Source organism: Eurypyga helias, unplaced genomic scaffold, assembly GCF_000690775.1.
Source record: "Eurypyga helias isolate BGI_N326 unplaced genomic scaffold, ASM69077v1 scaffold8279, whole genome shotgun sequence".
NCBI lineage: Eukaryota > Metazoa > Chordata > Aves > Eurypygiformes > Eurypygidae > Eurypyga > Eurypyga helias.
The window spans coordinates 3,213-19,379 of record NW_010274025.1 but is presented as its reverse complement, the minus strand read 5'-3'; the positions used below and the strand labels follow the sequence as shown (position 1 = coordinate 19,379).

At 51.7% G+C, this 16,167-nt stretch overlaps 1 protein-coding gene across 1 annotated transcript in view; it reads right to left on the bottom strand.

Annotated features, from left to right (window-relative positions):
• LOC104515639 (astrotactin-2-like) overlaps nucleotides 1-15,714 on the bottom strand; it is a gene marked incomplete at its 3' end in the record, with an annotated part of 135,912 nt that extends 120,198 nt beyond the window's left edge. Inside the window, 1 exon segment of the mRNA XM_010159689.1 lies at nucleotides 15,529-15,714. Within this exon segment, the coding sequence (XP_010157991.1) occupies nucleotides 15,529-15,714 (186 nt within the window).
• Nucleotides 15,715-16,167: the final 453 nt, after the last annotated feature.

Here is a 16,167-nt window from a genome sequence, read left to right as displayed (position 1 = left end):
CGTGCTCAGGGCTCATCTCAGCCTCAGTCCCCTTCTCCAGGACGCTCACACTGCTGTTACCCCGCAGAGCCTTGTGCCAGGTACAAGCCTTCTGGCTGGTAAGAGAGCTACAGAGACCCACGAGCAGCAATCGAGGAGACAACCCCCCCTTCAAATAGAGTTCACACACAGACAAGGTCAAGCTGTTTCCAAAATCAGGGTGGTTGTCGCACACAGCCTTCCAGCTCCTCTGTGTGCTCACCCCTCTTCGTGACCTGCCCCTTCTGCACCCAGACCTGCTTCGCTTGTCTGTCACCGAGCATAAAATCCCTCCCCAGCCTGAGCTCTCGTTTCACTTAAGCATCACCATGACCCACAAGACAGGGCTTGCACACAGGAACCCCTTGCACCTCCCTCCTCTGCAGAACCCCCCCTGCACCTCTACCTTCTTCTTTTTTCCTCCTCACCCTTCCCTGTGTGAAATTAGGATGCTCCATGACCTTGCCAAGTGCACTGGGAAGGGTCTGAAGGACATAAGCACAACTCCTGAAAAAAGACTTAGTACCGGTTACGGCATGAGCTGCTCTCCTGACCAACATCCCCAAGCTGCTGCCTGTCACCTGAAGAACATGGGAAGCCATAAACCAGACACGGAGGACGGGAGGAGAAATATCTGCCCAGCCCTGGGAAGCAGCAGAGCTCAGGGATAGCCACTGCTCCAGACCTGCAGGGTCACCTCTCAAAACGGGGAGCAGGGGATGAGCAGAAACACACACACACCCCCTTCCTTACACTGTAGAGGCTCTCCCCACTCTGGGAGAGGACCAGCTTTTCAAAGACATATGGCTCCTCTCCGTACTTCGAGCAATGACTTCACCACGCTTCCAAATTCCAGCTGCCTAAGCGGTTTTTGCAGATATTTCCTCTTTCTTTGCAATCATTTGGCTAATAAGATGAGCAGGTTGGGCTCATTTATTTTGGACACTGTTCTTGGGTCATTAGCAGAAAGGCTAATCATTGCATTGGCAGAAAATATCACTTCTGCTTCAGAGCTGGCTGCGTAGCGCGGGGAGAGGGAGACAGAGCCTGACAGAGCCTTTTCAAAAAAATATGACAAAAACCAAGTTACATGCCTCTAGAAGTGGAATTTTCCTCTGCTGTTTCCCAAGGTACCCACTGCTAGGATGAAGCGGGCAGGCTTCAACGCCTGAGGCTGCTCTGCAGAGCTCACGTGCTCTCCCATGCACGTGCCACCTCCGAGGGCCCAGGGAAGGAGCGATGCTCGCGGCCCTAGCCTGGCCTTGCCGCCTCCCTCGCTGAGCCGCAGCAACACGTCCCGGCAATGCTCAGCCTCAGGGACAGATTGCTTTCCTCACCCGCAGGCAGAGCCAGGCAGGATGCCGAGAGCCCCAAAACACAAGGCGGCGCGGGAGCTCTTTCTGGGATGGTTTGGGGTTAGGAAATATATTGGATGCGATATATGCCTGCACTCTGTTGCAGCGCCTGAGTGCCGAAAGCTACCTGCAGAGAGTTGTTGGAGACATTTAAAGACCAATTTGTATACGGTGGTGAAGACTGGAATGCCAGTGGGGATGCTGAACCTCCGGCATTTGCAGAGCTGAAGTCTGAATTTCCAGGAGAGACAGCAGAGCCAAGCCCTTTCCATTTATCCCTCGAGGGCGGAAAGCAGAGGCAAAAGACAAAGTCTTGCAACACAGCCATGCACAAACACTGTTGAGCAAAGCTTCTCCCTGGGCTCAGCTGCCGTGAAACCACCTCTCACCAAGGGCCCTGGGAAAAGCGACCCTGCAGCCATCCTATGGCAGAGCGCAGGGATGTCGAGCTGCTGCTGTGCAGCCGCTGCCTTCACCAACAGACCTGGCAAGGGCAGAAACGAGGTGCTGGGGGGAGTGACATCTGGGCACGGCACAGGTTGTCCCCTCCTCTACCAGATACGCAGCCAGCATGGCTCCTGCTTCCCTCCCCCGGCTTCATCTGGCCCCAGATGCCCCGACCACATGCGCTGCCGGTGATGCCATGACCTTGGCTACTCTCAGCAGCATCCTTGCGGCAAGCACAGGCTGGGCATCCCGCCGCCCCAGGAGGTTTTCGGCAGCCATCCATCAGTTCCATGCTTCTCCTCTGCTCTCTCCAGCACCACAGCTGAGAACCCCAACACGTTTGCCAAACGAGCACTGCAAAGCGGTTATACGGGGAAGGAAGCTGCGCAGGGGAATGGGGTGGCAAAGGCTGTGAGGGGATGTGAGCACGGACGATGTCAGAAATTTGCCCCCCACCTCTCCCTGGGGTGCTCCAGCTTGCCTCGAGCCACGCTGTGCTGAAGATGTTCCCCATATCCCTGTGGGACCATCACACTGAGCTCTCCAAGCGAAGCCCCCCAGCACGGCTGCAGAGCCAGCCACTCGTCGGGGAGCCCAGCGACAAAAGGGGAGCTCAGGCTGGCTCTGCAGGGTGCTCAACCCAGAGAAAGGGAAGAAGATGATTTGGGAGCTAATTTAGAGCTTGGATTTCCTAAGCCTTTTCAGACATCGAGGCTATTGGCAGGCAGGGCAGCATTACACCCCCTGCCAGTCTCAGCAGCTATACAATGTCCTTCCCTTGGCAAGGGCAGCAGTGGGGAAAAAATAACACACAAAAAACAAGGGACATGTGACGGAGAGCTTGGCTGAAGGCTCCCTCCCCCCGCCAACCTGCATGCCAAGGAGGAAGAGCATGAAAAAAAAAAAAGAGTGAAAAGTGGCCATTTCAAAAGGAAAGGAAAAAACCCACACCATTTGCTTTGCTAAGGGAAACATGGCTGAGCCAAGGGGATGGAGCTGTGGCAGGAGGTGGGCGGGTGCATCCTAGGGCCATCGCCTTGCTCAGTGGCCAGGGCAAAGCCATCACCCTCCGCACACCTCCCAGCCAGGACAGGAAAAGGAGGGCTCCCACTGCTTCCTTCACAGGCAGAAGGCAGCAGCTGTATTTTACACGGGCCCCCCGTACCCCATGCTGTTGTTCAGAGCCCCCCAAAAGCAGGACCTCCACCTCCTGAGGAGGCATTGCACCCACCCCAGTGCCCTTGCCCCAGTGAGCCTAGAGACTGGGTGCACAGCTCTGCCAACAGGTTCGAGTGCAATAGAGGGATTTGTCCTCAAAATGTCATGACCCAAGAAGGCAGGGTTGGGGGAAGCCTACTCTCTCCTGCCTGGCACAGCAGTGCCCATGGAGGTAACAGTTCTGCCAAGCATGCTGCAGGAAGGGTGAAACCCTCTGAAGCTGGAGCATCACAGTGGTGAGCAGCAGCTCCTCAGAGAAGGAAGGACAGGATGAGCCCAATGCTCAGTTAGCAAAGCCAGGATCTTGGTGTCACAGTGGCCTGCAGAGCACAAGTGGCCCAAAGCCAACATGGGTCATCTCGACTCAGGACTATCTCCTGCCAGGCAGCACCAGCCACAAAGGCAAGGACATGCAGGCAGGGACATTCACCCTTCAAGGGTTTGAAGCTGACAAGGTCAATGTTTTACTCAAACCCATCTCAGCTGGGAAGGGCACCTCATGCCACCAGGAACAGCTCACCCCCAGGCAGGGAAGGTCTGGCACCCTCAGACCGGGAAGGAGTGCCTGGCAGTGGTAAGAGATGCTGGGGCTGGCAGCCAGCGAGGGGCATGATGTCCTGAGAGGGGTATACAGGGGCTGTGGTAGCCTAATCCAAAGCAGTCAGTATTCTGCGAGAGGAGCAGCTTGGTTAAAAAATCTGTCCTTGCTGCATCTCTGTTTCACCCCAGCCTCAGCGTCCCTGCAGACCAGACACAGGCTGCTGCAATGCTCACACAACCCCTCTCCCCTCCACCCCCCATCGTAGCCAGGGCAGGGGAAACACAAACCAGCCAACAGCCCAGCTCCTCCCTGACTTCCTTCCAGGGTTGCGGAGGGAGAAGAATCAGGTCACGTCACTCCTCTGGTTTGGCAAGGTTATTCCCTGATTTCCAGGACTTAGCAGCAGCTACTAAAACAACCTGGCTGAGTCCTCCTCCCCTTGGCCCCCAGACAAAGGGAGGATGAGCCAGGCGGCATGCAAAGGTACTTCAAGTACATGGAGAAGGAGAGAAGAATTGAAAACAGCTCCACACAACAGTTAGTGTTGAATCATTCATCCCAGCACAAGCCACGAGCATTCCAGGTGGGTCTGTGACAAGGTGGCCCCAAAGCAGCACTAAGGATGGCTTGAGACACAGTCAATGTGGCCCTCAAAGAGAAAGTTAAGATCTGTCAGCCCAGGCAGCATCCTCAAGCGCAACCAGCATCGCCAGGTAACTGGTTCTCAGATGTTTGGTGTGAAACAGGACCAGTGACGAGCTGGCTGTGTCACCCCAGGCTCCGGAGCTGCAAGCAACAGCACCAGCCCTTCCTCGCAGGGCACGTAAAAGTGGGCAGAAAACCTTCCACTGGCAGCTTGCACTCTTCCCAGACCAGGGAGGACACAGCCACAGCCACATCCCCTCCATAAGCTCACCCTAAGGGCACAAACCCTACTTGATAACTGGATCCTCACCCACACAGCCAAGAGGCATCTCACGGCTTATTAGCCGCGTGCTGCGGGGCGAGAGGAATCCTTGGCACAAATTCAAGTGATCCAGGTACCTGGAGCTGTTGTCACATTTCTGTTTGCTTCTATGAGCCTTGCAGCAATCGTTGCTTTTGTTTACAGTTTGTAATTGAGCTTCTTCCTTGCCTAATCCCGCACCACGGATGACTGGCAGCACACCACTCCGACGGCACGGTGCTCTCCAAAGCCAACATCCCAATATTCGTCCCCCATCGTCTCCCAACCATATGAGGCTACACGCAGCTGAAGGACCATTTTCCGAGGGGGTTCAGATGTGCCTGAACCCGCAGGGTTCTGAGGGAATGTGGGGAACACTGCCTAAGCAGCTATGTGTCCCAAGCCCCGGCCACGAGGAAGGGTGGTGGGAGAAGCAGCTGTCCTGCTCTTGCCATGCTCAAGGTCCCGGCTATCCCAAGGATGCAGCGCGAGATCCGGTCCCCGGTACCCCACTCTGCTGCCACCCCACAGCTCTCGCCTGCCTTGCTGAGCCGCATCCCGGCGTGTGAGCAGGTCGGTGAGTTCAAATCATTAAATTCTGCAGCAGAGGGATTCTGACAGGGCCGTTGCTGGCGTGAATAATGATGGATCTCCAGGAAAGGCCAAGCAAACCTGATGCTTAATCGTAGTGAGCCGGTCCCTCTGGGGCATTAACCAGTGCCCTCCATCCAGTCGTCCCTCTGCTGCAATTTCATGCTGCTGACGGCTGCCAGGCACTGCAGCTCACAGCACCCACATGTGCCTGCCCGTCCCTTTACTTCTGCCTTATCAAACCCACCCCCCAACGCAGGCCTCTGCAGAACGATGCTCGCAGAAGACTCCATCATTTGCAAAATAAGTGGCAAAGGAACTCTGGGGCTGCTCTCTGCTCCCCCAGCAATCGCTACCGCCACCACCTTGGTTTCACCCTGAGCTCATGAGTTTGGTGCAATGAGGAAAACCATGCCGGAGAAAGCAGGAGAGCTCAAGCTTGCCTAAGGGATGGCTGGCTATGAGTTCGTCACCAGATATGCCTCTGGGAAGGGAAACCGAGATACCCGACATCGCTAAAGCACCAGCTTTGCTGCCATCCTCCCCCAGGCAGGTTGGGTTTTTTTTTCAGATGGGGAGGCAAGAAAAGTGGGCTCCTCTGCTCTGAAAAGCTAGAAAGGAAGCAGCCACAAAGGAAAATCACCATTTTCCCTGATGGACAAAGAGCATTGCAACAAATAAAGTGCCAAACTTCTGAAAGCAGAGTGTTTCCCAGTGGATCTGGGGCTGATGCTCCTGCTCCATCCCTGTCCAGCTGCTGCCACAATGAATCCAGCCCAGCCCCCAGGAGCTCCCACTCAGGGCAAAGCCCAGCCAGCCTGAACAGCTCCCTCCAAAAATAATTATTTTCCTGCAGGTTTAGATAATTGGATTTTAAAAATAAGCACAATTACATCTTTTTCCCCCTCCTTTTCCTTTGCTGCACATCATCAACACAAGGCTGCTGCTCCGAGCTGGCGGAGACCTTTTGAAGGCTGAAATGGAGCTCACTCCCTCTTGTCCAGGGGGATGGAGGTGGGAGGGACGAGGCGGAGAGGGAGCAGTGACAGGTAAAAATAACCACACTTGGCCTGATGTTGCTCCCAATTAAGCTGATGGGAATTTTGCCCAACTTCCTACAGCAGCAAGATCCAGACACGTACATAAAAAAGTCCTCTGCTATGTTAGCAGCCTGGCGATGTTCAGAGTATGCACGAGCTTCTTCCCCTTATTTCACACCGGTGGGTTTCTGAGCATCCCCTTCACTGGGGCCGGGTGCTGCAGAGGCTGGAGACCCTTGGTGGGCGACCATCAGACCCCCATGGCACCATGTCTTCTCTGCTTTAGGCACAGTGACTCCACAAAGAGCTTGGCAGGGTTTTTCAAGGAATGGTTTATCTGCTCAGCGTTTCACATCAGCTGAAACTAAAGTGTAAGTGGTTTTGGGGAGGATATGGGAAGTGTTGAAGAGTAGAAACATTTCATTCTGACACTTCCCTGAACAAAAAGCACTCTGCCTTTTCACAGTATAACGTTGCCTTGTGAAACTAAGTCCAATTTATTTTTAAATGAAAAAAAAAAAAAGCCCAAACTGAAAGCAAACATCATACTTCTGGGGACAAATACGATATTGCATTTCATCCTATCATTAACACTTGCTCCCATCAATGAGTTTTGCCAACCAAATAAAAATTCAGTCTTTTGCAGGGCTATAATGTAAAATCTTTCACAACCACCTTTAAGCTATTCTGCATCAGGTTCCTCACAGTTCAGCTTTACATGAGCCAATTCCTGATGTCGACAACATTTTACCCGATGCTCACATTTCTAACTTGCATTCAAACAAGAATAACTACCGAGAGAAGCGAGGCCTGCAGACAACACCAGGTTTGAAGGAAAAAAGGAAGATATCTCACTCCCTGACTGAAGACCAACCCAGCCTCCAAGGCCACAGGCTCTGCCCCTTGCAGCTGAAACACAGAGCAAAGCCCAGGGTGAGAAGCATCACCCAGCTCCCACACCCCCGGGGTCAGAGCCCACGCTGTGCTACAGACAACCAGAGAGGACGCAACTCCTGCAGGGAGGTAGAGAGCATCCCAGGCAACTGCCGCTGCACCCCAGCACAGCAAAGCCCCCCCAGCAAGAGGGGAGCACCCCACACCCAGCCGGCATCCTCACCATGAGGCTGGGGAGCACCCCAAGGTTGGCGGTGGGAGTCTTCAGCTTTCCAGTATCTGAAGGGGGCTTACAAGGGTACTGGGAGAGGACTTTTTACAAGAGCCTGTAGTGATAGGAAAAGGGGTAATGGGTATAAATTGAAATCAGGGAGGTTTAGATTAGATATCAAGAAGAAATTCTTCACAGAGAGGGTGGGGAGGCACTGGAACAGGTTGCCCAGAGATGTTGTGGATGCCCCATCCCTGGATGTCTTCAAGGCCAGGCGGGATGAGGCTTGGAGCAACCTGGTCTAGTGGAAGGTGCCCCTGCCCATGGCAGGGGGGTTGGGACTAGATGATCTTTAAGGTCCCTTCCAACCCAAACCATTCTATGATTCTATATGGAGCTACCTTGGAGCCAGCGGCCATCCACCCCCAGGCACCACCACACCTCCCAGACAACTCAGCATCCACCAGAGTTTTCCTGGATTAAAGTTTCCTGGCAATTGTCATGCCATATGTAGTTTTGAGCCTGGCAGTTTAAAGCAATTAGATCTAGGCCGGGTGCTGCAAAGCATTTCTGTGTTTATGTCAGCGTTTCAAAGGTACCGATCAAACACTTCCGGCACTTTACACGCAGGATTAGCACAGGGCTCCCACGTGGAATTGCTCTCTCCAGGAGCCCTGCAGCTCAGAAAGACGTGCAACACCAGGATACCCAACCTGCGTGGGACAGAGATGCTCCTTCCTCTCTGACCGATCTGCAAACCCGGAGCCAAGGCAGAGGAACCTCTCCGAAGCCTGGCTTCTCCATCTGCTGCACCCAGTCCGAGAGAAAAAGCACCGAGAAAAGGTCAAGCTACCAGCTACGTCCCACAGCACGGTAGCAGCACGAGCATTTCTCCCAGACAGATGGCAGGAAGGGGAATAGCAAGGAGGAGGAAGGAAGGGAACAAGTTCAAGACAAGAATCTGAAATCAGCAAACTCCCCGCGCAGCCCAGCGCGACGCTCGATAAAAATAAACGGCTCGCTGTCGTCGCCAGCGGAGGGACGCGCCACGGGGGCGAAGGCTGACGCTCACGACGTCTTGCTGCGTGTCCCACCTCGAGCCACGAGCTAACGCTGCTCCCATGCTCCTCACCCCATTTCCAAAACCTTCCTCCTGCAGTGTTTCTCCACCTCCTCACCACTTCAGCATCACCCTTCCAGCTCTAGCATTCCCCGCGACTACCCCAGCCACCTTCCCAAAGCGAGCTCTTACTTTTTCCTCTCCATCCTTTTCTCTCAGCGTGTCGAGGTTGGGAATTTTCTAAGGCTGCAGATCACTCCCACGCGTTCGATGCCATATGCACAACCAAACCCCTCCCAAACGCTTCCTATGGCTGCTTTTCCCCCGGCACCAACTTTGATTGCTCTGGGGATGACATGAGAAAGTTAGTTTGATGCTCAGTTCGGATGAACTAAGAGTATTTACTCAGCCTCGCGTTATCAGAGATGCAAATCGAGCACTCCAGTTACATATTTTAACACCGTGGGGGGTGGGGGAAATCTGCTAGATAGAAAGTGTTTAATGTATTCACAGTAGCTAAGGTAGAAAACAGAGAGAGATTAGTGAAAAATTATTAACATAACAGGTGTCATTGTCACAAAAGTGACACTTTAAAGACAAATTCCCCCCCAAATTAAGTCCCTAAATACAAGGGCACATCATCAGCTACATTTAGTCCCTGTTTTATATCATCTCTGCAAAGGAGGAGGAGAGCGGAGAAGAGAGGGAGGGTGAATGAAAGAGGCTGCTTCCCCCAGCCTACAAAAAGTTGGCTAATAGCATGTTACGGAAATGAAACTCGGAGGTGAAGAACGTCTTCATCCCAGGAAAGAGCAGAGACCACTGACAGCATCAGTGTGAGAGGACTGGGAAGCTTGCTTCTAGCTTTGCCCCCCAGCAACTCCCCAGCACCAGTTCAAGTGGCCGTGCATGAGGTCATTTCTGTCCCCAAGGTGCTTGGGACAGCTACGGGCAGGTAAAGGTGATTGGGGTGAACTTCAGCCTCCAGCCGTGCTGAGCTCCAGCTGACAGGGTCTGCCAGCACTCAGCCCCACCACCTTGGGCCAGCAGACCCAGCAAAGGTCCTACCAGCCCCTCCGGCCACCCCAGAGTGGTTCAGAGATGCTCTGAGAGCCACCACCTTCCGCAGACCAGGGAGGACTGCTGATGGGACACTGCTGCGGGCAAGGTGCTCACGGCTTGTTTTGTCATCAGCACAGAGCCTGGGGCTCCCATCTGCCTCCTGGGGATTCTCGGTACAGCTGCCCATTGGGATGGGCCCCTCTTTTTCCTCTCCCCACATGTGAGGAGCGGGGATGTGATTCCCACACAAGGACACACCGAGCCCAAGTCCTGGGGTTTTGGGTCTTTTCTTTTTGGTTTTGTATTTGGTTTTTAATAAAAACAGCTCATTGGAGATCAATTTAGCTTTTTAATACCTTTCAGATAAGGAAATCTGCTGGCAGCAGCAATTCTCTCCCTACCTTAATTAATTCCTAAACATATCACAAGCTGGAAGTGCATGTTTTATGAATCTGGTTGACCTCCTGGTGCAGAAATGATGACACAGATGTTGTGCCTTCTTCACTACCTCATTACTCATGTTACACCATTTTTTTTCCTCAACTGAGCTGGCTGACAGGAGCTCCAATGCTGCCATCAGCAAGACACGCTGCAAGGAGCCAGAGTAATGCTCAAGCAACATTTTGCATCCGCTGGAGCACCCGGCTCCGCTGGAGTAACCAGCCATCCCACAGGACACACGGCTGGACAAACTGCGACCACACAGTATGGAGGGAAGTAAATCCATCGGGATTAGGAAGACAGAACACTGTTGGGTAGGAAAACAAGACATCACTCAATGGCCATGCAGATGGGAAAGCCAGAGCTGAAGGAGCCTGCAATGGTTGTGTCCAAAGCCTACGGGACCTGGAGCGATCCCTTGGGGAGCTGTTTTCTTGGGAGAATGGGAATTGCTCCGGCTCCACAAAGGGTTTCAGCCTCCTCTCCCCTCCCATGGACGCTGAGATAAGCCCAGTTGCACTGGAATGACAATCCATCCATCTGTGGGAAGGAGAATAACCCCTGCCAGCACGTGCAGACACAAAGGGAACTGGGCTTGAGCGGCTGTTTGGAGAACCCCTCACCACTCCATCCGACACGCTGGATGGACCCCGCGTTCCAAGCAGCCACCCAGGAACCATGGAGGCACTGAAGGGACAGCTGCCATCACCCCCCAAGGGCTGCACAGGGTGAGCCCGAGGGTACCCACATGTGATGCCACGCACAGCCAAGCTGAAAGCCCAGCGCCTGATGAACGTAGGCTCCCTGAGGAAACACGGGCAGCAGAACAGGGAGGGAGGGAAAGGTGTGGTGTGGGGTCACAGGTAGTGGCAAAAGGGATAACAAAGCAAATGGATGCACTTGTCATGGCCTTTGCTGGGTGCTGGCAGCTTCAGAAGGAGCCAGCGGTGGCTCCTAAAGCCTCGCTCACTCTCGGATATTGGGGTGCTGAAGAGCTGCCCCAGCCTGAAGAAGCCACGGGAAACCCCACTCACTGGGACCCACCTGCGCACACCGGTGGGCACACCGGAGCCCTCCCCAGCTCTGCCTCGGAGCAGGATGCTAAGTCCAAGCAAAGTGTTTAAGAGCACGCTTCATACCCATCTCAGAGGCTGACGGGGCACAGCAGCAATGGCTGATCATTAGGGAAGCATCAGGATGTAGAAAAACAAGAAGAAAAAAGGAAACTCATATGAATAAGAGCTGAAATAAATCTGCTGGGAGACCTAGAAACCAGCAGCTAACTTGTCTACTGCCAGTACCAGCCAGCAGAAAGTAGGCATTAAAAATAAAAAAACATAATATCAAAAAAAAAGCAGCCTGATGAGGTCTGGTCACCTTTTATTCCAGACACTGAAATGCTCCCTTGCAGAGCAACAGTGCGAGATGAAACAAGGCTTTTGCTTGTTACCACTCTCAAAACAAGCCCATGGAGATGGAGGTGGCAGCAGCCAGCAGGACTTCACACGGGCACACTGCGCAGGCATGGGCCTGGCTCGCTCCTTCCCAAACTGCAGCTTTTACCACCATCACTCCCACAGGCATGTGGCAGGAAAACCCATCCCTTTGCCACTGGGATGGGATGCGGCTTTGCATCCTCTTCCCAAATCCTCACCCCAGGCACCCGCAGGGTACAGGGGCCCTGCCAAAGGGCTGCAAGGTGGGTCAGTGCAGAGATAATCCAGGCCTGTCCCATCATTCCCACCCCTCCACCTCTCCAGAGCCAAAAAAAATCAGCCTTTGCATAAAATGACATGGCTCTGGGTCTGAATTTACCGGGACGCAGAGCAGTAATTAAACAGGGACACAAGATGGTGGGGAACATCAACAACAACAAAATAAATATCTCTTACGTTTTGTTAAATTCAGCAATTTACAAGGCTGGAATAATTAGTGGTTTAAAATGTTTTGACACAGGCAGCCCCAATAATCATGATAAATCATATCAGGCATATGCCCAGATCCTTGAAGTGACAGATGACAAACAGAGCAGTGACAAGACGCTCCATCACGCGGGGAATCATTGAGTTAATGGAAGAATTATTGCTTCTGAAATCCACTCCAGTTCTATTGTGGGGAACATTCCAATTTATCAAAGCCAAATGAACATTAATTGCTGCAGCCTGGTAAGTTTTCGAGCTGCTGTGACCTTCATTGAATTTTAATCCAAAACAGATAAGATTTACTTCCACACAAGAGGAAACAACACAATTAAACCCAAATGACAGCTAAGATTATGGGGAAAAAACACAACAGGCATAATGACAAAAATATTGATTCCTTTCTACTTGAAACTGCACGCAAAAAAAAAAAGTAAATAAATAATATCTAACATTTGCATATTTGTTTTTTCCCCTTCCTCCCTTCTTTTCATTTGGGAGACAAATTTCAGATGCTCAAGGCAAGAGGAAAGGGGTGGCAGACAGTAATGGAGACTGAATTCCCTTTAACTGCAGTAATTAATGTTATGTCTCACTGGGGAGAGATTAAAAAAAACAGTGAGGAAAGGAAAAAAAAAATAAAAATCAAGTATTATTTTGCTGTCAAAGATGCCCTTGAGCTGGGGAAGGGATGTGTGAAGAGAGTCACGGTCACCCAGTGCCCACGGCTTTGGCAGGGGCAGATGGTGGCCCCAGGGACATGGAGTCTTGGTCACCAGTGGTCCCTTTCCTGCTGCACTGGAAGCAAACCTACCCCAAACCAGAAAGCCACACACCGACAGCCAACATCACTGGAAGGAATAGTAAACCCAGGATTTACACTCCCTGGAGACCCCCCACAGCACCGAGGGGGTCTTGGCTTTAGAAGCAGAGCAGCAGCAACCAGCCAAGTCATAAACATCTACACAAATCCAAAATAACGTTCCCGTCAGAGGGAGCTCAGCTTGGAGATGTCTCGCTGCCCATTAAAGCTTTGCTGGAGCACTCCCTAAGCAGGGGATTAGCGAGATCCCCCCGGCAAACCTTCCCAGCTTTCTATAACTCAGACGGAGGACGAGGAGACACATAAAGGTAAGTGTTACAGCCACTTAAAGGAGATGGAAGGAGGCACTTGCCCGTGTCTCCTCCTGTCCCCTGGAGCGAGATGCTGGGCTGATGATGAACAGGGCACACAGAGCCTGAATACCAAGGCAGCGCTGGGGGGGCTGAAATGGTGTTTTAGTCAACGGAGAGCATGTAGGAGGCACTGGGCTTTGTGGCAGGACACAGGAAGAATGGTATTGAAGAAGCTGGAAAGGAAGACACAGGGATGTACAGCTGCATGTCGAGGCAGGAAAAGGGATACGGACACGGTGGGTGCAGGGGAGATGGGAGGGGACACCACACAGCCCCCCATGCTGGGGTCTGGCAGCTGCCAAGCATAGCCTGCCAGGGAACCCCACTGACAGGAGACAGAGGGGCTTGAGTGATGGGGGTGTCTCTGGGATGTGATGGAGTTAGGGAGGAAGGTAAAGGTGTGGGAAAGCAGCCTGCGTAGAGCCCGGAGGCTTGGATGAAATATTTCACCCAAGAAACAAAGACTTTTGACCCATTTTACTTCAGCTACAGAACACCATGTGGTATTGAAGGGGAAAAAAACCCAACAAAACACACATTTATCTTCTGCTAGTAACTCAAAACTTGGCTTGCTTTCACACAAAAAGTTAATGAATCTTCTAAAAAAACTGGGCAAAGTTTCAAGTCTGTGCTGCAATCTCAACCCAGGGAGGAAAAAAACCAGGGTTACTGCCTCCCCAAGGACACACATGCAGCCCAGGCCTCATCCTGGACCCACATTCCTGTCTGGGACTCCCGCTCCTGTCACAAGGAGTGTCAGGATTTATAAAAAAGGTGGAATTATGGCTCATTCTGTGCACGAGGGACTCTCCTGGCCTCCCCTTGCTCTCGCAGAAGGGCAGGAGAGGCTCAGGGAAGGAGTTAACTCTCACAACAAAGCCACAGATGCTCCCATGGTATCAGTGTCAGCGAGATGTGGCAAGGCATACCTTCCCTGGCTAACCCAGGATTAAAATGCAAAACCATCTCTTCTGTGCTATGCGCAGCAATGCCTACAACTCCAGCGCACCAGCATCGCTGCTCTTGCACTCTGAGATCCAGCAAAAGAAAGCCTTTGCAAAGAAACTCATTTCTCTCTCCAAAGCATCAATTCATTACAATCACCATGTTGGTTTTTTAGGAAGATGACCTTCAGCAAGGTCTGAGGACCAGGACTGAATCTCTCCCTGCTAAAGAAAATCTGCATTTCAAGCAATTACAGTGATCACCAGGCTCCAGAGCCAGCATGTCCCCGCAGCCACGGGCCACTTTTCTGCGGCAGAGGTTTGCTCACAATAGCCAAGCAATCCCACACAAACCAGAGACTGAGCTTTTCACAGCCCAGACTTGGGTTCTGTTGTCTTCATTCCTTGCTCTGTTTCTCATTTTTTCAGGCTCATTTTCTATGTATACCAGCTTTACCTTTTTCCCTCCAAAACTCTATCACTCCGACATTTTTAGCAGGACATAAGAAACGTTCCCCATCCAACCCAGTAAGCTGCAGTCTCCAATTCCTTCCCCTTCTGCCATCCTGCCTCTTACCTTGCCCAACAGCCTCAATGCAAAGCCTCTCTCTGTGCTCACATGCACTCAGTGCCCAGTCTAAATCCTCCCTGACAAGGGCTGAGACACTCAAAAAGACAGATTTAAGTGGTAAAAGCCACATAGTCAATTGTTCAAATGGGAGAAAAGGGCTTTGTGCAGCCATCGCTTCTGCTTCTCCTCCCAAAATGAAGAACAGAAGGGCATGGAGACAACGCACGGGTTCCAAGATACGAACAGGTGCACCTTATGCAGAGGGTTGCTGCAATGGGAACCCCCAACCCAATAAAAGACTTACTTTGGGCAAATAGATTCCATGCATATCCACATCATCTACCAGCCTAACTACCTTTTTTTTTTTTTTTTCATTTATAGACAGGATAGCATATCCCAATGGAAGTTAAGGAACAATACACTTAGTCCTATTTTACAGAATGGAGCTCTAAAGCACAGAGGAATGATGAACCAGATCCAAATAGGCAGGCAACCACCTCATGAGATACTGAAATAAGCCTTTTAAAAGGCAACACAGTATGTTAATAAAAGGTCACATAAACAGCTCAGATGGAGATATTCAAAGCATCTGGATCATTTCTTTACTTTTAGATCAGACTCCTGTTTTGCAAGAGAAGGATCGTGCTATAGCCCATACTCACTTGACACATAAAATTTGGTTCCAGAAAGCTTCAAAAAGAAACGACCAAGCCCAAAATTTTACCTATGCACACGTCTGAATGCAAGACCAAGGAGAAATACTCCACTAACACACCTTGCCAGCTGCCAGCAGACACAAGAGGAACCACAAGATGCTCCTTTGTCACCCTCCCAACAGTTTCTTCCCTACAGTCTGTTGCTTTATTTTATTTCATTTTCTTAAAAGACCAACCACTTTTTTTTTCTTTCCTGGCCCATTCAAACACATCTCTCCCACTTTGGAGGCCCAACCGAGAAGGAACATGGACATTTGCAAACCAGACTCACCATTCTGCTCTTTGTCACCACCCTCCCACCACGATCTGGCTGCCAGCCACCATCCCCTCCCAGATGGTCCTTTGTCCCCTCGGATGCTGCTGGCAGTTTTGACTCACCATGACCGAGATATGAAGAATGTGCATCTGCTCCTCCACTATCTCCGAAGGCTCCTGGAGACTAGGAGGGGTGGCCCGGGACAGCTGCTCGGCACTGCTCATGGAGACGTGGAAGTACAGGGTGCCGTTCTCCAGCCACTGCTGCTTCCAGTGCACCAGCGAAATGTCAGCCACGGTCCCCGACATCTCTGCAGGGACAAAACACACACTGAGGATCAGTTTTCTCCATGGTGCTAAATGGCAGTATTCTTAGAAGTCCTGGAAATTAGGAATTTTGAGTCTTATCCCTAGTACTGCTTTAGATCTACTGCATGAGCTTGGACATTGGTTTTTGGCCTCTGTCTGCTATTTTCTCTATACATGAACAGTAACTGTTGTCTTCCTTAATAAAAAGCAAGGCACCATGAAGTGCTGTGGGATTTCTCGACTAGAAAGGCAACGTGTTGTAAATAACACGTTGCATAAGGTGCCTTCAGCCTCTGTAGCTCTCCCAGCTAAAATGTCTGGAAGAAGCTCCTAGAGATCTGCAGCCAAGCCTGGGGGAGGTTTGCTGCTTGACACAGCATAGAGGGAGGACACTTGGTGCCTAGCAAGCCAAAATGCAGACATCAGCACATGCTCTGCCCTTTTTCCAGGTAG